This window comes from Mytilus trossulus, chromosome 1 (genome assembly GCF_036588685.1).
Source record: "Mytilus trossulus isolate FHL-02 chromosome 1, PNRI_Mtr1.1.1.hap1, whole genome shotgun sequence".
Lineage (NCBI taxonomy): Eukaryota > Metazoa > Mollusca > Bivalvia > Mytilida > Mytilidae > Mytilus > Mytilus trossulus.
The window spans coordinates 65,428,081-65,452,342 of NC_086373.1; the positions used below are offsets into that span (position 1 = coordinate 65,428,081).

Genomic DNA, 24,262 nt, shown 5'->3' on the forward strand with positions numbered 1-24,262 from the left:
GTAAGCTAACCAACACTAACGTGTGTGACCATATACTTTTAAGCTCACCTGTGAGCTTTTGCCATTTCTTGCAACGGCATTAGCCATCTGTCCATCCATCATCTTTTAATGTTTTTAAGTCCTTAACCTTCTTGGTAAAACTTATGTGTTCCTATAGGTATCTAGTTTAAGAATTGTATCTAGGGTTTGTTCTATCAAATAACAAGGCCACTGTTGCTTTAAGGTAGATATTTTTTGAGACAGATTATTTTTTATAATTTGCCAAAATAAAGATTTTACTATGCTCTTTTAAAAAAATTAATAATAAGTATGGGTCACCGTGCTATTTTTCAAGCTATTAGGGTTGAAAATTGCCAAAATTTGGTTAGTTTTGTTCATGAAAAAACAAATTAGTGTGCATAAAAAAAATTTATGAGATAGAATTTTGAAATAAATTGTGAGAAGAAAAGTTTCATAATATGTCTTAAGAAAATAAAAAGAAAACATGGTGTCACATAATTTGTTTTCTTGCTACAAGTAACTAGAGGCTCTAAAGAGCCTGTGTCGCTCACCTTGGTCTATGTGAATATTAAACAAAGGAAGCAGATGGATTAGTGACAAAATTGTGTTTTGGTGATGGTGATGTGTTTGTACATCTTACTTTACTGAACATTCTTGCTGCTTACAATTATCTCTATCTATAATGAACTTGGCCCAGTAGTTTCAGTGGACAATGTAAATAAAAATTGACAAATTTTATGAAAATTGTTAAAAATTGACTTAAAAGGACAATAACTCCTTAGGGGTCAGGTCAATTGACCATTTCAGTCATGTTGATTCATTTGTAGATCTTACTTTGCTGAACATTATTGCTGTTTACAGTTTATCTCTATCTATAATAATATTTGAGATAATAACTAAAAACAGCAAAATTTCCTTAAAATTACCAATTCAGGGGCAAACACCCAACAACGTGTTGTCCAATTCATCTGAAAATTTCAGGGCAGATAGATCTTGACCTGATAAACAATTTTACCCCATGTCAGATTTGCTTTAAATGCTTTGGTTTTTGAGTTATAAGCCAAAAACTGCGTTTTACCCCTATATTCTATTTTTAGCCATGGTGGCCATCTTGGTTGGTTTGGCAGGTCACGCCACACATTTTTTAAACAAGATACCCTAAAGATGATTGTGGCCAAGTTTGGATTAATTTGGCCAAGCAGTTTTAGAGGAGAAGATTTTTGTAAAAGATATATTAAATTTACGAAAAATGGTTAAAAATTGACTTTAAAGGGCAATAACTCCTAAAGGGGTCAACTGACCATTTTGGTCATGTTGACTTATTTGTAAATCTTACTTTGCTGAACTTTATTGCTGTTTACAGTTTATCTCTATCTATAATAATATTCAAGATAATAACCAAAAACAGCAAAATTTCCCTAAAATTACCAATTCAGGGGCAGCAACCCAACAATGGGTTGTCCAATTCATCTGAAAATTTCAGGACAGAAAGATCTTGACCTGATAAACAATTTTACCCCATGTCAGATTTGCTCTAAATGCTTTGGTTTTTGAGTTATAACCCAAAAACTGCATTTTACCCCTATGTTCTATTTTTAGCCATGGCGGCCATCTTGGTTGGTTTGGCGGGTCATGCCACACATTTTTTAAACTAGATACCCCAATGATGATTGTGGCCAAGTTTGGTTAAATTTGGCCCAGTAGTTTCAGATGAGAAGATTTTTGTAAAAGTTAACGACGACGGACGACGACGGACGACGGACGATGACGGACGACAAGTGATGAGAAAAGCTCACTTGGCCCTTCTGGCCAGGTGAGCTAAAAATTAAAAAAAATCCCTATTAGCCCAGTATAAATTTTGTACTAAAAGAGTTATCTCCCTTTAAATGGCTCATTTGAAAAAAAATGATTTTTAAACCAAAAAAATATATATTTGTTAAAATATTTTGTATAATACGATTTGATATTAACAATTTTTCTTTAAATAGAAAAAAACAGTTATCATTGAAATGCAAATCTGTCTCCAAATTTGCAGATTTAGGCAAATAACTATATCGATTTTTACTGTGATTGTACAATCCAAGATGGTGGTATACCACGAATCTACCTTCAAAACATCAAAGGGGTAAAATGTAGTTTTGGTGTACTGTGGATTCATTAATTTTGTGGGTAGCAATTTTTGTGGATTGCTGAAAACTTGCATATTCATGGATATTTGATTTCATGGTTTTGCCAATCTCTCTATACTAAACCTATTGAAAATATGTTAATTGTTGAACATTTGAATATATGGTCCACTTACATAACCCTCGAAAGTTGGAGTCCTATAAATAATATAACGATTGAGCAAATCTGAAAAAGGTCAAAATAATCAGCCTCCTGTGGAATATTTAGAAAAAATATATATAATAAATGCACCTTGTTAAATGTCAATTTATAGTAAATTTTAAAGTTTTGACTGATATTTTACAAAACTGAAGCAGTTTGTAGAACAAACTTTAGAATGGTCTTCCATAAAATTTCCAGAAAAAGCTGACAACCTATTTTTTGAAGAATTTCCACATAAATATAGTTTTTTCTGGTTAAAGGACAATTGAGACAATTTAAGCAGTGTAAGGTAGGTGATCCAAATCAATTTAAACAACACTTGTTGATTACCTCCCTTACACTGCTTGTAAACTATGTATAAAGAAATGACGATTGTCTTGAATGTGTTAGCTGTTATTTTATATCATATCCAACAGCAAAGTATATTACACAAAAGTAAATTAAAACAGGATAAAATTATTGTTTTTTTTACAACAGTTATTCTGTGTCAGAAATCTATTGTGTTAATTGAATTACAATCCAAATTCAGACCTGTATCAAGCGTGAATATTGTGTCCATTTTGGCTCCAACTTTTTAGAGCTGGACATCTGCGGTCGTATCGAGCTGCACTCAGCGAAGCAATTTATTGGTTATTATTCTAAAAATTTAAACAATATGAGAAAAACGTTTAATTAGAGGAACGAAAGATACCAAACGGACAGTCAAACTCATAAATCTAAAACAAACTGACAACGCAATGGCTAAAAATGAAAAAGACAAACAGAAAAACAATAGTACACATGAAACAACATAGAAAACTAAAGAATAAACAACACGAACCCCATCAAAAATAAGAAGTGATCTCCGGTGGTCCGGAAGGGTAAGCAGATCCTGCTCCACATGTGGCACCCGTCGTGTTGCTTATGTGATTACAAATCCGATAAATAGTCTAATTCGGTAGGTCACATTCATGAAAGGGAAGGGGATTCTAGTTACGATGTAAGGAACATATCCGATATCATTTGTGAAACGGTTATTCCATAACAGTCACCCAACTCGTGATGGCGTCCGTAAAATTTACGAAGGGATTATTTCAACTTCACCATTTGGAATTTTGGGTTTAATAGCTTCCTTGTGAGCACAATCATCATTGGGGTATCTAGTTTAAAAAATGTGTGGCATGACCCGCCAAACCAACCAAGATGGCCGCCATGGCTAAAAATAGAACATAGGGGTAAAATGCATGATAGGAAATGCAAGCACGGGAATATCGTATCAATTGGGAGATATATTCCCCGTATGCAGGTGCTGCTGGAATGTTGCTACTTAGAAATTGAAAGTTCACAATTGGAAAGCTGAAATCATCTCTTTTGTCGTAAAGTTTTGTTTTCAACCGACCCTCATTGTCAATTTCTAGATGTAAGTCAAGATATGAAGCTGACTTAACTGTATCTGTAGTATCCTTTATATCTAGTTCGATGGCATAGATGCGTTCCACATAGTCACCAAATTTTGAATTGTTTAGTGAAAGAACATCTGATTCATCTATATAGCGGAAAGTAGAGTTAAAGGATATTGCTAACTTCTTATCTTTCTTCCTAAGAAGTTCCTGCATGAAGTTAGCCTCATGATTATAACGAAACAAGGCGGCAAGTAGAAATGACTAGAACAATAAGATCTTCAAAGAAATCAAACGTGACAGAAATTTCAACGAAATGATACCTGCAAATGAGTAAACATTAAAGAATTGTCAATTGACCTTTCATATGAGTAATGGCCCTTTAAAGATCAAGTTTACTCATTTGTAATATCATTATTTTTCTAGAATCCATAAAAGATAAAGTGAAATTTTAAAAGATGAGTTTTCAGCTAAGTGAAATTTACAAATTAGTCAATCGGCCGAAATTGTCCAATAATTACAGTATACCGAAAGGAGTTTTTGTCCTTCAAATATGGTTTTAGCAACCACACATTCAGCAGCGTCGTCGTTTTCGTTGGCGGCGAATTTGAATAACTTTCCTAAACTATACTAGTTTGTACAAAACTTGGACAGAAGCTTTGCAAATCCGTTACAAATCCTAAAATTACTGTAAATCATAATTGTTGTTCCAAAAAGTTGTTAAGCTAAAGGGTGGAGTTGAGAAATAGGCTCTCAATTCCATGAAAATGCTCCTTTCGGCATGCGTCTCATACAGCCTCTGACAACCAAAGTCAGGCCAACTCCAACCTTCACGAGTTGTTTATTATCTGTAAACCTGGTGGAACTGTTTCAACTGACTGGAGAAGGGACGAAGGCGATCCACTGGCGCCTCAAAACCAGATAGCCTCGGGCAGATGGAGTTCGTCAACCTTGGAGGGTAGCCAATCTAGTACTGAGATTCATGCACATACAATATGGTAAATAATTAATTTATATAATTCCATTTGCTATTTTTTTTAATCTGTGACGGTCAAAAGTATATTCATTGAAATCACATGAATCAGTTTCCCATCTTCTCATGTCAGCCCAATCTAATTAAAATATTGATCTCTGATTACGTTATACTACATATGTAGTATAACGTAATCAGAGATCAAAACTTAAATTAGATTGATGTCAGCCTCACTTCCATACAGTCAACTTCTTCTAGCGGGTGTTAATTAAGCGACCGTGACTACTCATAGGGGCCTAGCATGGTTGGCTGATCATTCATTAAATATGCTAAACCTGTTATACGACTGAAATCATCAAGATAGCACCCATCTTTTTGAAGTGTACATATAAATGGCTTCTTTGTCCCATCGCCGGTTTTTAACGACAAAAGGGACGATTTTTTATTCACTATATTGTTAATTTTCCTTTTTTGGAAGGTGATGTTCCTTTAGGGGACGACCATTTGATATTCTGGGGGGGGGGGGGGGGGAGGAGGATTTTGAAAATAAATAACTCAGCCTTGATCATTAAAAAAATAAATGGTAAAGATGTTCTTTAGTAGTTTGAAAATAAATTATCTGATTTGCAATGTATTGAAATAAATAACTCAGCAGGTCTATAGCTTCTTGGGTCTAAGCAGTTTCAAAACCCTTCAAAAAAAATTTTGCCTCGCGCCGCTCGGCAAAATATGTTTGACAATACTTTTTAAAGAGGCTAGGAAAAAACCAAACTTAAATACTACGTATGAATGCAATACATGTTTGTTGATTGGGAATATAAATGATTCATTTTGTAAAGAAAAGTATAAAATACGGTACTACTAATTATATACCAATTGTCTTTTATAATATACTATGTATTTGTGTTTCGGTTGTCCTGTCTCGCTATGTATTATCTTAATATGTTTGTATATGTTGTGTACAAGATGTAAGTTTGTACAAATTATAATTTGTACAGGGTTTTTGTACAAGTTATAAGTTTTTTGACACCTACCTTCTTACAACAGGTGATACAGCTTTAACTTATAAAATGTACCAGTGTAATGTTTTAAATTATTTTTTTTTTAACTTAAACCTAACATTTAGTGCTATTCTCCTTGCCTTCAAACTGGAAATGAGGATACCTGAATGGTTTAAATTCTAATTTTATTTTTTTCCTTATACCATATTCATATCTATACAAAATCTTTGTGAGGTCTTATAATGTTTTTGTATTAGACGGTATCATGAAATTATGAAAAATTGACAGAAATATGCGGAGCAAAAGAATGTGTGCTTGCATCATCCATTTTTGTTCAGCAGGTCATGAAACACTGATAATTTGTACAAAAATTCTGTACAAATTATAATTTGTACAACATTACAACTTGTACACAACATATATATTTTCCTCTTGTACACAAGTATGTGTCTGTGGTTATGAATACAATCTTGAATCTTAAAATTTCTGCAGGGGATAATGATTAATTTGAATTAAATGCATGGTACACAATAACTCATCTTTGCTAGCCAAGGGTTAGGATCCACATCTGCTCTTTTGCAGGAGTGGATCATAACCCTTGGCTAGCGAAGATGACAATAACTTGACTCTACATGTATTATTCATTCATAATCCACAAATATTCTAAAAATTGCATGTTTTCGAATACCATGAATATAGTTGTGAAAATAAATAATCAGTCCCTTGCTTGAATGAAAATGAAAAACTTTGCTTCAATAGTGCAGAAAATGAATAATCTGTCCTCTCAGTTTACAAATATAAATAACCGATCAAAAACAAATCCTCCTGCCCCCCCCCCCCCCCCCCCCCCCCGAATATCAAATGGTCGTCCCCTTAGCACCACCTGACGGTGTTTATATTTCACCACTCTTGCGCTATGCCCATGCACGTATCTAGATATAGGCAGATGTGGTGTGAGTGCCAATGAAAAAACTCTCCATCCAAATAACAATTTTTTTTTAAAAGTTAACCATTATAGGTCAATGTACGGCCTTCAACACGGAGCCTTAATTGGCTCACACCGTTCAACAAGCTATAAAGGGCCCCAACATTACTAGTGTAAAACCATTCAAACGGGAAAACCAATTAAGCAATCATACCACATCTTTTTTTTATATATATTTCAGTTTCGAATTTTCTTTGGAGACAGGGGTATCATGTATTGATGTTTAACCTTTTTAAATTCAGAAAATATGACACGATGATTAAATAGAGCTACCCATCTCTGGTATTAGTGTCTCGCCTGATGAAGAACGTTGCAAATTGAATGCAAACTAAAAGTGATGCTGATCTGGCAACAGTGACGACGGTGGACATTGCATGGTACCTTTTTGCACAAACTTTTAATATCACTGAGAAACAGATGCTTTAAAAAAATCATGTTACACAGTTTCCTTCTGTTGAAAAATCATACACATATGTCCTTGGTATATATTAAAAAGCTACTGCTTAAAAACTGTATAGTCGATGTTTTTTGTGAAATTATAAATTCCGTAATAATGAGAAAATAGAACAAAAGTATCCTTACGAAATGGACATATCTGTCAGACAGGGTACTAAGACTCTACTAACGTTCACCTGAGCAAATTTGGCTCATTTCACCGTAATTCAAGTTTTCATTATACGTTTCTTAGGGAGCTACCATTACAGATTTTTATGGGGGCGCTGACTATGATTAAAAATTTTGTTCTACATCTTTTTAGTTGTAATTTCTGTCCTGTCATTTTATTTCAGGCTATACTGATATTCTGACTTTTGATTACATAAATTGTAATCCTGTTTTTTGTTGTTGTTGCTAAGTTGAACACCCTTTTTATTACAACATTACTTCATACTCATGTGTTGCCTATTTCATTGAGATTCACTACCCCCCCCCCCCCCCCTAAAAATCAAATGCCGGTAGATCCTTTAACTAATAGCTATAGATTCTACTTACTTTCAATTTCTGCAATATTTTCTTACGAATATATCACTCGGTGTTTATGTCTGTCAGGTGGGATTCAACAGAACTTGACTTGGTCCTTGAATAAAAGCAATAAAAATAATAACCCCCCTCCCCCCCCCCCCCCCCCCCCCCCCCCATGATAATTTTTTTTTTTTTTTTTAAGTCTATTTTAGACTCTGCTTTTTTGTGTCTGTGACAAAAAAAATTAATGAGCAATGATGGCATATATATATATGATATATGGTAAAACTGACAATAATAGTAGTGTTGACCATAAAAAAAGTTGATGTTTTGTATATAAAATGGTACATGTCGTTCTTATTTTATTTTTTGGGTGATTTGTTCGATCACTTATTAAAATAGTCTCCCTTTACAAAATATCCGGAAAATGGAAATGACAGCTTTTCCACCTTGATTTTCATAATTTTATGCCCTTAAAGGTAAAAACAGGCTGCTATATTACAAATTTGATTCGTATTTTAAGTATATTTCTATACTCGTGCATATGTTCAGGTGAATCTGTCAGTTGCCAGTCTGTCTGTCACTCATGAGTCAGCTCTCTCTGACATCTGTCAAACTTTTCACCCTTCCTTTTCACTAGCAGCGAAACCACAGCTCTTTATTATGTCCATATGATATATTTTAACTATTGCCTATCATCTTTGGATAAGCACATAGTCAATGAATATCATAATTACATAACAGCTATGGTTCCAGGGCTAACTTTTAACTAGTCTAGTCCAAATAGTTATGACGTCCTGAAAGGCTATAATTTATCCTTTTTTTCTGGTACCTCGAAAGAATGACTAAAACTTGAAATATTGATATTATGACATGAGTATTCCTGTATTGGCCTTGTTATTGGTCCTTGGCCTGCTGTATTCATGTCAGGAATAACCACCAATTGGTTGATTATACCTCAGTTGACTAATAATCCACCAATCTGTTGAATATACCTCAATTGACTTACAATCCACCAATTGACATATATTGGTATAGTCCAATTGATTTATAATGCATTTTTTTTGGTAATAAAATGCTAGCGTGAGATAGTAGCATCATTTTGCAACTTTAATACAACCTATTCAATGACATTATTGAGTCCTCTGAAAGTTTAAGTTTTGTCAAAGCCTGCTGCATTTCTGATGTTTCTTGAGAATGCATGTGTACAACATTTTTGTTGTTGAAACATCTGTACTATTGACCACGATTGACTTTTAATAATGAAACAAACTAGGAATGTTTGACTTGTTTTCATGTTTTATATACAATAATGTGAAATGTTTTTAAGAAAACAATGCTCCATTTTGGTTGTATAATTTGCTTTGAAAAACAAACAATTATATGTCAATTGGCCTATATCATTATATGTCAATTAGTGGATTATACACCAATTGGTGGTTATTCCTTACCTGGTATTAGCTTCGTCGATCTACCCTGTTTAGTCACTATAAAGTGTTACAATTCATATATTATACATTTTTATATGCAACACATAAATAGTAATTGGAAAGGTAATGCCATGCATGTGTTATACAGAAACAAATTGATTATTTGAAAAAAAGATAATGTAGGAGTTGAAATTATATGTTTTAAAATGACACAACTATTCATAAGCCAACTGAGCAAAGAACATAGATTTGCACATTTACAGGTCACCCTTCCAGAATGCATATGCCTGGTTTCGGGGTTAAAAAATAAATGACAGTTTACAAAACATGAGAAGCTTAAGTAAAAGTAAAATCTATTTGTACCATCATGCATGAGGTGGACAAGAAATTAGCTTGTGTTAAAATTATCTGCTCGTTCCCCAAACCTGAAATAATTCCATTGTCTGCTTACAAAATGCTTTATAAATGAATATGACCGTCTTTAGTTTGAAATATATTCCATACTGAATGTTTCAGCAGGTTTATAGTGAGTAAATGAAACCTTTGTTTACTTTCAGTTTGTGTTTATTGTGACTTTCGATCTAAAAACTAGAGATGTTCTGAAATCCTGTATATACCAGATCAGAACTCAGCCAATACAGAAACAAATCTATATTGGCCGAGTTGACACCTTTATATTGCATAGGCAGTTTTCATCAATAACAGTACTGAGTGTAGTTAATTAATAAGAGCCCATATTAGTGACTTAAACATTGATTATTAAATAATAGTATATAATGAAGTTTTTTATAACTTAAAAATGATATGTAAAAAGCAGGTAAGTTCATAAAGATCGTTATAAATTAAGTGTTTTATTAAATATTCCAACATGGCGACCAAGGATAACGCATATATACATAGATATAGGAAGATGTGGTGTGAGTGCCAATGAGACAACTCTCCATCCAAATAACAATTTAAAAATTAAACCATTATAGGTTAAAGTACGGCCTTCAACACGGAGCCTTGGCTCACACCGAACAACAAGCTATAAAGGGCCCCAAAATTACTAGTGTAAAACCATTCAAACGGGAAAACCAACGGTCTAATCTATATAAACAAAACGAGAAACACGTATATATTACATAAACAAACGACAACTACTGTACATCAGATTCCTGACTTAGGACAGGTGCAAACATTTGCAGCGGGATTAAACGTTTTAATGGGCCCAAACCTTCTCCCTTTTTCTGAAACAATAGCATAACATCACAACATTTAAAAACATACGATAAAATATCAATTAGCAGACTTAACTCAATCAAAAAACGTATGATTACACAAAGAACGAATAAATTTGATCTGCGATATCTGAATACAAATGCACAGGTAATTAAATATTAGAGACAAACAGTCATGACCAAAAGGCTACCAAACAAATTCAAACACACTGAGAAATATTTAACCAATCAATGTTCACTTTAGAAAAAAAAACGTTTTTTTTATAATCTTGAAGTTTATACAAATGTTGTAAGAATAAGTGAAAAATTGAAGATATTACAAATAATCAAAGCTGGTATACAGCCAAGATCCATATAAATAAAAAATGACAAAAAAGCATTATAAACAGTATCAACAGGTCGAATTAACAAGAAAATACGATTTGAGAGTACTCGCAGTTACTGACAGCTAGTTAAAAGCCAAAACCAATTAATAGTAAAAAATCATGCATCAGAGACTAAAATCGACTAAAACACATCACAGGGATTTAGTATTTTAACGTCATTAATAGTCAAAGAAGACATGACTTGTGCAATGCCAAAAATAAATGTATCGACAGGTAGTAGTATAGTGAAGAGCGACTTCTATAGAAATAAAAGTTAACGTGGCTGTGTCCCCTATACATCTCGCCTCAAAAGATAATGAAATTTAGTTATGTTTTAATTTGCTAATGACAAAATCAATATTAGTGCCAATGTGAACTATATTCAGAGATCTAATTACAATATTGGTACGATAACCCTTACTTATAAGTTTGTTTAAAGGTTCGATGAGTTTACAAGGATCACATAGTGATTTCCTCGCTTTAAGTACAATATTACCATAAAATTTAGGATGAGAAATACCATTTTTAATAAGCTTTCTACAGGTATAGCCAAATTTACTAATCAAATCTTTGTATCTATGAAAGAATTTAGTAAAAGTTTTAAGTAATTTATGGTATCGAAATCCCTGACACAACAATTTACCAGTGATGCATTGATTACGTTCGTTAAAATCTATGACATCAGAACACACACGGGCAAACCGAACGAGTTGCGATATATAAACACCGTATGATGGAGCCAAAGGCACATCGCCGTCTAAAAAAGGAAAATTAACAATAGGAAATGAAAAATCGTCTCTTTTGTCGTAAATTTTAGTGTGAAGTTTCCCGTTTGAAATTGAAATGTCTAAATCTAGAAAAGGACAACTGCTGCTGTTTATGTTAGATTTAGTTAAAGTACGTTCGTTTGGGTAAATTTCTGAAGTATATTTAGAGAACTCTGGATTATTCAACGAAAAAATATCATCCAGATAACGGTAGGTATTTTTGAATGTATCAACCAAATGTAACAATGATGGGTCTTTACTGAGTTTGGTCATAAACTGAGATTCATAGCAATGTAGAAATAAATCTGCTATTAAAGGGGCACAGTTGGTGCCCATAGGAATACCTACTACCTGACGATACACTTTATCGCCGAAACGTACATAAATGTTATCAAGCAGAAAGTTTAAAGCTTCAATCATATCCTCACATTTCCAGTAATTAACTATGTGACATGCATGGTCACCATGTTGGATGTACACACTTATTGACACTATATTTATAACAATCTTTATGAACTTACTTGCTTGCTGTAAATCATTTTTAAGTTATCAAATACACTTATAATATAATATTGTTTAATAATCAATGGTTAAAAGTCACCAATATGTCCTAATATTAAAGTTTCAAGTGTTAATCGAATACAAACGGTGTTATTCGGTCATTCATTTTATAATTCATATTACCTCTTTTTTCTTTGGCACCATGTGGTGTCAAAGAAAATAAGTATAATCTGATGATAGCCTTTCAAGACATCATCATGATCATTATTATTTGAAATAACTTTTCATGTATCCTATTTTCAAACTAAAAAAACTTGCTAGTGATATCTTCAAAAGTAAAATATAGAATAACCATACATCATGTACATCATGTACATTGTCTCAAAATATCAATGTTATTTGTACAAGGCTTAGAAACAGGTAGAAAGCATAGAAAGTATAGCCTCATGACTTGAAAACTATAGATCGACAATTACAGAAAACATGAACAGCTTGAAATTATTACCACACAACATGAACAAGATTTAGAAAAATGTTAATTTATAGATGATGTACAATATATGAATGAAACCATATAGGGTAACTACATGTAGCACCAAAATTATATATCTGTACTAGAAAATAAAAAAAATACTTGGAAGAGGTATAGGATTTCCCCCCTCATTGACAGTCTTTAGCAATTAACAAGTGCCTATATTATACATCATGTCAATACATTGTAAGTGAATAATCTTGTGTTTAAAAAAATGTAAGTTACCATAGACAATGTAGACTGCCAGATATATCTTATAAGATTCCGTATTTAAGATCTTTTAAATTATTTTTGTAGTATAAAAATGGAATTAGAAGCTGAAGATGGAGCCCAAAGCCTTTTTAGCAGACACCATGATTTTAGTGACAATAGTCGACTGTCAGATTATTCCAGTCCAGAACATTCAGAAAGTTTAATCACAAATTTTGAAACCTTCCGTATTGAAGGAGGTTACAGTGATGTCACACTAGTCGTAGATGGGAAACATTTCCCCTGCCATAGAGTCATTCTAGCAGCGGGCTCGAGGTATTTCAAATCCATGTTTAGTTCAGGAATGGAAGAATGCAGGAAGAACAAGATCGATCTACAGCAGGTGGATTCAAACGTTTTTGAATATGTTCTCCATTTTATTTACACGGGACGTGTTCAAATTACTATGCCAATTTTACAGGATTTATTCCAGCAGGCTTACATGTTTCAGATTGAGCCGCTAGTAAATCTATGCGTTAAATTTTTTAAGGAGAATATGAACGAGTCTAATTGTATAGCTGCCTTGATGTTAGCTGATACGCATGCACATTCTCAATTGTATGAAATTTCAAAAGAGCTTGCATGTTTTCATTTCAAAACTATTGTGAATGATGATGATTTTTGTCGATTATCGCTACAGTGTGTCATGGATGTTCTTTGTGACCGAAGGTTAAGATGTGATGGAGAGCATCAAGTTTTTGAAATGGCCATTAAATGGTTAGATGCTGACGGGAATGAAGGAAGGAGGAAGAATTTTAGGTTTAAAATTTTAGAGGCCGTAAAGTTTCCAATGATTAAGAAAGAATACTTGCTTGACGTTGTTTCAAAATCTCCTCATGTTATGCAAGATGAAAAAGGACTCAAACTATATGAAGAAGCCATTACATATCACATGGTCCCAAGCAGACGGCATATGTTAAACAGCTTTCAAATCACTCCTAGGTTGACAAGTGCTAATCATGAAACTGCCATTTTACTTGGTGGAAGACTTGCTGATGGTCTTAGTATTGATGTAGAAAGTTTTAGATCTGATACAGGAGAATTCACTTCCTTGAAGCCACTGCCATTTAAAAAGCGAAATGAATTCACTGCCAGTGTGATTGGAAATGACATATATGTATCAGGGGGCTTGAGAAGTGCTGAATTCTGGAAATATGATTCTGGCTTTGAGACTTGGTTAAGAGGACCAAGTTTACAAACTGCCAGAAGACGTCATGCTATGGCCGCCCAGCAGGATAGTTTATATGTACTTGGTGGATTTGATGAAGATATGGTCTTAAAGTCAGTTGAAAAATGGACAAATGGATCTTCTTGGATGACAGCTGGTAGCCTGTGCCATGCTGTTGAAAACATGGGGTTTGTGGCCCATGATAAGCACATATATTTATTTGGTGGTAAGAACAATGATGAAATTGTAACCAATACAGTTCAGTGTTACGATACAATGATGGAAACGTGTACCATATTGTCACAACCACTTCCGGCATGTGATATGTGTCTAGGTAGCACAGTTCTTAACAAACAGATTTATGTAATAGGACTTGAAGGTGCATTCCGGTATACACCTGAAACTGAAATTTGGGAAATTCTACCAGAACTGATATGTCCAAGAGACTTTGTTAGCGTGGCTGTTATTGATGAGAAATTGTACACTTTTGGAGGGAGACGGCGTGGAGCTAAAGACAGATTATACACAGATATAATTGAGTGCTTTGACCCTAAAAAGAATGCTTGGGAAAAAGTAGGAACAATTCCAGTACCTATGTATTCGTATGGCTGTGTTCGCATTTTCTTGAATGAAAAGCCTCATACTGACTAAAATTACTAGCATGTACAAATGTACATCATTGTATGTTATATGTACTGTATGTAGTGCTTTTTTCACTTTTTTTTTACAACTTTAATAGATCTGTCTGTTTTTTCTTATTAAATGATCATTGAGGGCTAGAAATTTAATTTATTTACCCGTAATTATAATTTAGCTGAAAAAAAATGTCTTGAATATTGATTATGTTGATAGCAGACAACTGTTCATTTACCATGTTTACAAGCTGAACGATACTGTATAACAGGTTATTTTCGCAGGTTTAAAGTTTTGCAATTTTCATTGAATAAGGTATACGAAATATTTTAGGGGTTAATATTTTGACGGATTCAAAACTTTTATCAATACCTTAGCACATACACTTTAAATTTTGCGGAATTTATTTTGGCAATTTTGTTCTAGCCACGAAAATAAGCATGATAAGCAAAAATAGCCAGCTATATTGAGGTATATATTTTATTAATGGAAATTAATTTATTTCTTTATTCTATGAATACAATATGAATAATTGAAGTTATAATGAAATCATATGAAATCATGTACATGTCCTTAAATCTGGTTATTAAAACCATGTTCAAAAATGTAATGTTCCATACAAAAAAGTCATATAGATATACATGTACATGTTCACCAGTCATGCAGGGGTACTACTTGTACAATTAATCTTTATTAAGTAAAAAATATATACTTGTATAAGTTAATTATAATATTTGAATAATCTCTTATTTTCTAAAAAATCACTTGTACTTAAGTGATTTGTTTTACAATCCCATGAAAATTCTGATGTTCTGAGATGTAAAATATGCCTTTAATGATTTAGCTCATAATTTTTTTGTTAAGAGTTCAATGTTTCATCTCATAAATTCAACAAAGAAAATGATTGTGCAAAGACCTTAAGTATTTGTGCAAGGCCTTCAAAAATTGCTCCTTGGGGGTTTGTAAATGACCTGTGTTCTGAAGATAATAGACAAATGGGATTTTCATTGCCCATGAAATTACACTACTGATTTGTAAAGTCATTTAGATCTGCAAAAGGCAGATAATTTAAAATTCTATTAGAGCAAAGAAATCTTAAGAATTCAAGAAAAGAAGATATGATGACTTTTTCACTTATACATGTATACATTTTACATGTATAAGTAAAAAAAAATTGAATGTCTATAGCTATTAAAGGGACATAACTAAAGCAATTTTTTTCACCTATACAAGTAAAAAAAATCACTTGTACATGTATAAGTATCCTTCAAATTTACTTATATAAGTGTATTTATATTACTTCTTCAAGTTAATAAAAAAAATACTTGTACAAGTAGTACCCCTGACTGTACACCCAGTCTGGTTTAAAAGACACCCATATTATTCATCCTCAGTCCTTAGAAAATTTTATTGTCATGATCATGATGATTGTTAAGTAGTTTTCACTTAAAATAATTTAAAAAATAAGATATGTTGTTGAGAAATTTAATTGTTAAAAGTCATTGTCAGATACCTGACTTTGCAGGGAAAAGCTTGTGAAACCTTAAAATTTGATTAGTTTACTGTGGGTTAATATTTATGTGTACAGTACAAGTGTTGTAAGGATATTAACTTTTTTCATTGGATTACAATATATTGTTATTTATTTGTTGTGTAGATATTCCATACTTTAGGTAACATATATACTATTATTATCATGTCCATGCTATTGTGATTCAAAATTTTATGTTGTCATATTATTGATCGCCAATGATCCAATTTTATGTATTACACCTAAATTCACATATATATATGTGAATTCAATTCTTAAAAGTGACTTACCATTTCCATGTAGTTGATGCTGTTGAGAAAATGAAGCACATTGTAGGTATCTTCATCTTAGAAATGGTTTAAATTTATTTATGTGTACTACAGTAATGTATTATTATATTTGATCAAAAAGGTATTGCTATTTGTATTTGTTCACTTAAGGTGGTACCTAACACTTTAACTAAAATTAATTTGGCTCGTTTAATTTTCTTAACATTTTGACAAAGTATTTACTTTGACCCTTTGACAAAAATATATAAAAATTTCAAAAAATTTGAACCAACTGTTTTATCAGAAAAATTACACTGGTTATATAGCAGTTTGACAAACACCTATTTTGATCGTTGAGAAGCTTAATATTCCCTTATGAGCACTACGTCATTAAAACGTTCTGCTGATTTTACAGAGTTATCTCCCTGTAGTGTTAGGTACCACCTTAAAGGGATGAACATCTGAACATGTCAAAATTTACTGTTCTTTGAATTAAGATTTTAAGTAATAATATACCATGTTGACTTTCATTGGGTTTAGACCAATTTTATATATTTAATTTGAAAATCAAAATGTTACTCAGCGCTTTTTGCTGTGAATATGAGTTTGATACATCATTGCAAATTTTGCTTGTTTTAAAACTAATTCTGTAAAACTTTGCAGAATTGTTAAACATTCTAACATCATGAAAATTGGGACTAATGGGAATGAGACATCAATCCACCAAATTGGCTTTGCTAGTGCTGCTGACAGAGTTTAAATTTTGCTTAAGAATGTTTATGTTACACATGTTTTTTTGTTGAGTGCAACATTTTTACACATACACTGGACATGCTGGAGCTAGAAATAGCAATCCTACATTCTGGCATTGTTGGTTAAACCAATATTTAGGTTCATGTACATGACTGTATGGTTAAATGTCTTTTTAAACATCATTCACTGTAATATCTATTGTTTCTTTATATTTTTATGTGTTATTGAATAAGCCCCTGCCCGTCAGCCCTGTAATACTGGTGAATTTATTTTAACACGTCCTCAAGAAAAGCCAAAAAAAAAATATATCTTTTATTTTTTTGGTTTTATTTTTTTAATGTTCAACATGTTCAACCAGAAATTTATAAGTAGGAGAAACAATTAGTTGCATTGCATTTAAAATAAATATAAATCCAGCTGAGAAAATGTATTTGGAAACAGCAGTATGAGGGGGAAAAAATTAAGGAATGATAGAACTTATAATGTGTTTTTTTTTTTAATTTGATATACATGTAATACCTACTTGTACATGATGTAATTCAGCAATTGTACTTTAAACAAAGCATTTAAGTTTATATCATGTATTTATGATTTTCAAATATATAAATTGTAAAGATACATTTTTACAGTCTATTATATCATGTATACAGTGTAAATTTTTACAAGAGTATTTGATTGTGAAGTTGAACTGCATAATTTTATGCACATGCATATATATAAGTGTTACGTTTACATGTTTGTCATGTTTATAGTAAAGTTTTGTTAAGATTATTTATTATACATGTAAAGATTATGTTGATAAAATTTTCAAAGTTTATAAAAATGTCCAGTGCTGAGATCTAGTGCTAATAAAACAGTGCTTTCTATTATTTTGTGTTATACTATTATTCCCCTCAAAAAGAGGTTACAGAGATTTTAATGTTGTTGAACGGGGGAGTAATTTATTGCTGTCTTCAAACAAAATTGAGAATGGAAATTGGGAAGGTGTCAAAGAGACAACAACCCCACCATAGAGCAGACAACAGCAGAAGGTCACCAATGGGTCTTCAATGGCTAAGGATCCTTCCTTGATATAAACTAAATAAAAATATCTTCCCCACTGAAATCACCAAACAGATTTTAACCAAACTTTGTGTGAATGTGAATAGGCTTATATCAAAGAGACAACTACTAGGGAAAAATACAAGGATGTCCTTTAACAATACAAGAAAATCAAAACCCCTACAATTCAAGATTTACAAAGATGCCAATACAACAGAAACCATATGATGACCCCTTATTGAGTGTTTGCCCTCAAATGGCAACTATTGGGCAATTGTCCTGTCTGTCCTAAAGCTTTGAGGTGAATGATCTAGAACAAAGTTTGTATTTTCGTTTATTGTGCTTGTTAAACAAAAACAAAAATGTAAAACCCGTGATTACCATTTTAAGAAAATAGCATTAATGAAACGAAATTTTAAAATGCAAGTTTATATTTTCCTGTTGTATTTTTTTGTGCACAGTATAAAAATAAGTAGATGTGGTATGAATGCCAATAGTTCAAATAGATAGATACATTAACAATGCATAATCAATTATAGGTCAACAGACTGGTATTCAACAATGAAAAAAAGTTGTGTTCACAAAGAAACCAGAGCTTATATAGAAATAAGAAGATGTGGTATGATTGCCAATGAGACAACTCTCCACAACAGAGCAAAATAACAAAAAAGTTAACAACTATAGGCCACCGTACGGCCTTCAACAATGATGAAAGTCCATATCGCATAGTCAGTTATAAAAGGCCCCTAAATGACAATGTAAAACAATTCAAAAGAGAAAACTAAGTTTTTGTATTCATCAATCCGCGAATAACATTTCTGATAGACAGTAAACAGCAAGGTCGGATCCAGGATTTTTTGGAAAAAAAAGGGGGGGGGGGGGGGGGGGGGGGGGGGGGGGGGCTGTCATTTTGAAAGGTGTAAAGGTGTATAACTATAACAAAGTCAATAAATAAATAAATAAATAAAATTTATTATGTTATTATAATAGTCAATAATATTTCCAATGATTGAATTTTCTCAACGTGCTTGAAGTTAGATTTTTTGAAAGTTCAATATTTGATTTGCACTATAACACTGGTCTTGATAGTGACTTATTCTGATGTTGGCAAGTTACCACTTTTTTTGGACGATTTATACCCCAAAAAAATTGTGTGAATTGCGAGAAATAAAAAAATTTGGCTAACAAAAGGGGACATGTGCCCCTTAAGACCCCTAGATCCGCGAATTTACTAATTGGAAACTATTCTTGTATGTCAAATTAAAATGTTTCATTAATTTAATGTTAATCGGTTTATCATTGAAAATATACAAACATGTGCTAGCATTAACCAATATACTTGTGACACATTTTTAAGTTTTAAAATCATTTATGAATTTGTTATAAAGTTCATGTATATAAAACACACTTCCTTGGAAAGGCGTTTTCAATAGGAATAATTTCCTGTGAATGATCTTTTTGACTCAATTAGGATCTGTCTTGGTGTTATAGTGCCTTCTCGTCCAACATCAGCATTGGGGTTCTCCTTCATGTATTTTCCATCTTGAAATAAAGCAGGTGGAACTGAAATTGAAATGTCACATTTATGGATTTATATATCTTCATTAGCTCAACACTTCAGTGTTGACATGCATTATCAATGATATAGTCATAACTTTATTTTAACTGTTCACAAATCTTTGAATTTTTCGAAATAATGCTTTTTGTTTACCCAGGATTAGATTATCTTAGCTGTATTTGACAAAAACTTTCGTAATTGTATGCCCCTCATTCCCCACCAACTTCGTACTTTATTTGGTCTTTTGAAACGTTTTTAGTCGAGCATCACTGATGAGTCTTTTGAAGATGTAATGTGCGTCTGGCGTACACAATTGTAATCCTGCATGGTATTTATGAGGAGTTTATTTCAATTATTAGTTCCTCAGGTATGTTAGGAGACATGGTAAGAACCGATAATTGCCAAATAGACAACTATTTAACATACAAAGCAGATTTGTGGAATTATAGGTCATCGTGCGACCTTCAACAATGCTCCAAACTTATACCATATAGCCGACTATAAAATGTAACCAAACCCGAAACAATTCAAACAAGAGTTAGCTAACCATTAGATAGTGGACACATCGACTCATATATATTATATGTCGAATTCTGTTTTTTACACCAATATCATAGTTCACTTAAAATTGAAAAAAGTGTATGAGGGTTGAATCGTGCCCTCTTAACTAATATAATGCGTTTAGGTGTCCCGGTACCGTGTTTGTTCGTCAAGAGGCATATGATACAAAAGGAAAATCAAAACTAACTCCAAAGTTGGAGTGATCGTCAAATCATTACCAAAAACCGAAAAACGACGAATAGACAAACAGCTAGCACTCCACAAAGCACTACAGGAACATGAACCTCAATACAAACTAGTGAACTTATCAAGTATTCCGAAAGTGGAAGGACTACGGTATAATTATCCTTCTCCAAATGTGGTACCAGTCGTTTTACTGATGGTTAGTACACGAATTTCATCTTACCGTCATCTTTTCCTGAGTCAAAGTTCATCATTGATACCGTCATACTGTGTTTATCCTTCTTTGGCTTTGTTCCTCTATTGCTTATATTATCTTTAAAAAAGAGAATGTCTTAATATCTAGAACATATGAAATAATATGATTTTTATACAAGGTAAACAAATTTTGGTTTGCAAAATAAGAGATGTACGTATTACATAGTGTAACTTAGATGGCTGTGTTAAAAAGATATGGCAGTAGAAAGAAGTACTATAATATTAACTTATTATATCCATGTCCGTGGGTTCGTGATACATTTTGGGTGTTTTCATATTTGTAACAGTACGTTTGCAAATGGAAGCACTAGTACTGTTCATGTTAAATTCTGTATCATGATGCTTTTAGTTTTGTGAAGTCGTCAAAAATATTTGATTCGACAACGAATTTTTTAAGTTGTATATATTTTTCTTTTTTTATCAGTTATAGTTGATAAAAGCAATACTTTTCGGAAAGGCTAAACTGAGTATGTTTTTACTCTTCTTGTTCTTGTGTTCATGGTCATTGGTTGAAAATAGGAAAAACAAATGAAGTTTGAAGTTTAAGGTTTCTTCAACTGTCCATAAAGTAAGAAAATGGTTCGGTTTGAGGAGTCTTTTGGAAGCTCATTTTCTTAGTGATCAAAATCACTTTGCTATTCCTGATTGCAGTTTTGATAAGTTTGAATGTCTACGTTATACGATTAGTTTTGTTATAATGTAGCACAATTAATTTGGTATTATCACACATCAACCATATTAAAACATAAATATAGTTTACAGAAAGAGCTTTATAAATTAATAGCGTTTTGATGGTCTTCAATGATTTGTGTTTTCTTGAATTTTTCAATTTCCATTGTCTACAATTTTAATTTATACTATTTATTCTTATAATTATCTAATTAACCTTTTATACTGATATTTCCCATAATTTATTTTCTGTAAACCCAATCTAGACCATCATTATAGATGACAATGAAGTTGTTGCTGATAAATTAGTTTTACTCACTTTGCAATCCTTTGAACACATGTGTGCTTGATCTTGGAAGGACAGGTTCAGGTGGTAGTTCCATCTGAAATGGTGTTGAAAAGATATATATTACCAATGTTATATGAATGGACGGAATAGTGATAACCTTGGAATAAAACTGTAAATGGCCAAAACATCAACATTAAACGAACATTGGATACAACAATTTGCTTTTACGTTGTGGTTTTGATTGATCCACCCTTTTCCTTCACTAAATTGAAATGAAGAAAGAACTCAAACCATAAAAGTATTGTTGCGCACATATTCCATTTAAGGACATGCAAATCCAGTAACTGGCCGGTAAGTAGGAGTCTAGTATGCAAAGTTCTGGAAGACAAACCAACCAATGGACACAATGATAAAAGAGAGACAAAATGTACAAAAGGGACTTTCAAACTTTTGAGTAGAAAACAACCTGACAAAACCCTGGCAAAAACAAAAACAACAGTAAATAAAATACAACATTATTTAGAAAACTGAAGATTGAACAACACGAATCCTGCCAAAAATCAGGTGTCCAGAAAGGGGATCCTGCTTTACATTTGCTATTCGTCATGTTGCTCCTTAAAGTACAAACCCGGAGATGAGCCTATTTCGGAAGGTCACACTCGGGGATAAGGAGGGCAATATAAATTATAAATGATAAAGACGTTTGAACATATCCGTCGTCATCTGTGAAACAGATATTCGGTAAGGGGTTACCAAGACGGGATGGTTCTGTTATATTTTATTTCATCTTCCCCATCTCAAACTCTTCGGTTAATAGCTTCCTTGTGAGCAGCATCCCTCTATAAAGGAAATCTTTACATGGCATATTGTATCAAAGGGGAGATATATATTCAATATGCAGACACTGCTAGTAGAATTTTGTTTCAAAATGAAAAGTTCACAATTGGCATGGGTAGCGTTGAATGAATAACTTCAAAACAAGATATATATACCAGAAGTTTCACCATGGAATACTGGTATACTGGTGTTTCATTATTTTTCATAATAGATCACTATATCATTCACAATTTACATAATACTGGAAAGTTGCGTTCGAATGCACCATCATCTTTCTGGTTTTGTTTTATGTATACCTTTGTTTTATGTATACAATTGAGAATACCTAAATAGCTATTATTTAATGTTTCTTACCTTTAATGGGCTGTTTGCATACAAGTAAGGAATCTTGTCATTGTTATCTACAATATTAAAAAATGTACTGCCGATTATACATCAAGCAATTATTTCCCTATTTAAAAAAGAATTTAAAGGTTCTCGTGAACAGGTATTCTTTTATTTGATTTTTTGGTTTAAAAAAAGGCATTTTGAACATCGACCATTCCAGAAAAAACGCTATAAGCTTTTATACCGAAGATACATAATATATACTATTATTATATGTGTACAATCATTGCTTTTGGTAAAAATTCACAATAGTTTAGCGGTTTTAAAACGGTTTTGGTACAATCATTTATTCTTTAACTGCTTTAAAAATCTAGATAACATACCACGGAACTACTACCGCGAACAAATTAAACAATATAGAAAAATCTCAAAACGACTTTTATGATTGTTGGGTAGTTTTTAGTCAACTCATTATATAATAAAGAGTAAAAGTTTTATTATTTGGGTGGGGGGGGGGGGGGGTGAGGGGGAGGTTGGTGTTTAATACCAGCCCTCTTATTTATATTTATGGCGGCACGTTTTTTGTTTCACAACCGCAGTGTTGACCGGCTAGTAATCATTCAGTGACAGTAGCTAGATTATCTAATATGACTACCGGCCCCCTCCCACAGGCCACAAAAAGTAAAACATTTGTAAATTTGTAAAAAAATCACTTTATCGCATGGCCATTTTAACATTAATGGTATAAAAGAAAACTTTAAGACATATAATAAGGTTCATTTTTCATACAGAGCATAACACTTTGATACGAAGTTTTTACATATAAGAAGTAACAAAAAAGTGTGATCATCATACAGAAACCATTGGTTTTACTCAATGAAAAGTTAAACATTGAATAAAACACCGGGGAAATAAACCATAACCCGTATTTTTATTTTCACAACGTGAGAAAAAAATCTCATCTAAATGGGAAAAAAACCCACTTATTGTATGCTTCAAAATAACTGTTGGAAAGTTGATCAAGTTGGTTAATAAGCCTTATCATTGAAATACATATAACTAATGAACTCTAATGAACCAATGCAAATTAAATAATGAAAGTAAACAAACATGAGATGTATTTCATATCAATAAAATGTTTTGTACATAACTTATAGATACCCTTACTTTTAAAACAGTCATCTTCTTTGTCATCAAAGCTGAAAATTAATAAAAGTGAGAAAATAAATGCTGGAGAATAATTTGTAAGCGCTTTCACTCAATTTGAGTCAGATAATCTCTTTACATACATAGGCATTTAAACCTAGATTGAATAAGACAACATTGGAATTACAAATTAGAATATGTCCATAGTACAAGGATGCCCCATCCGCACTATCATTTTCTTTGTTCAGTGGACCGTGAAATGGGATAAAATCTCTAATTCGTTAAATTAGAAAGATCATATCATAGAGAACATGTGTACTAACGTCATCTAAAACTACCTCGACCAAAACGT

The 24,262-nt window shown here is 32.5% G+C and overlaps 1 protein-coding gene across 1 annotated transcript; it reads left to right on the plus strand.

Moving 5' to 3' along the window:
• The first annotated feature begins 8,027 nt into the window (after nt 1-8,027).
• Nucleotides 8,028-14,932, plus strand: LOC134682366 (kelch-like protein 24). The gene is made up of 2 exons (XM_063541762.1): nt 8,028-8,105; nt 12,739-14,932. The coding sequence occupies exon 2, from the start codon at nt 12,746-12,748 to the stop codon at nt 14,507-14,509; it is 1,764 nt and encodes a 587-aa protein (XP_063397832.1). The 5' UTR covers nt 8,028-8,105; nt 12,739-12,745; the 3' UTR covers nt 14,510-14,932.
• Nucleotides 14,933-24,262: the final 9,330 nt, after the last annotated feature.

Bases quoted from the DNA above. Each gene is read 5' to 3' on its own strand.
- LOC134682366 (XM_063541762.1), top strand. From the start codon at position 12,746: ATGGAATTAGAAGCTGAAGATGGAGCCCAAAGCCTTTTTAGCAGACAC.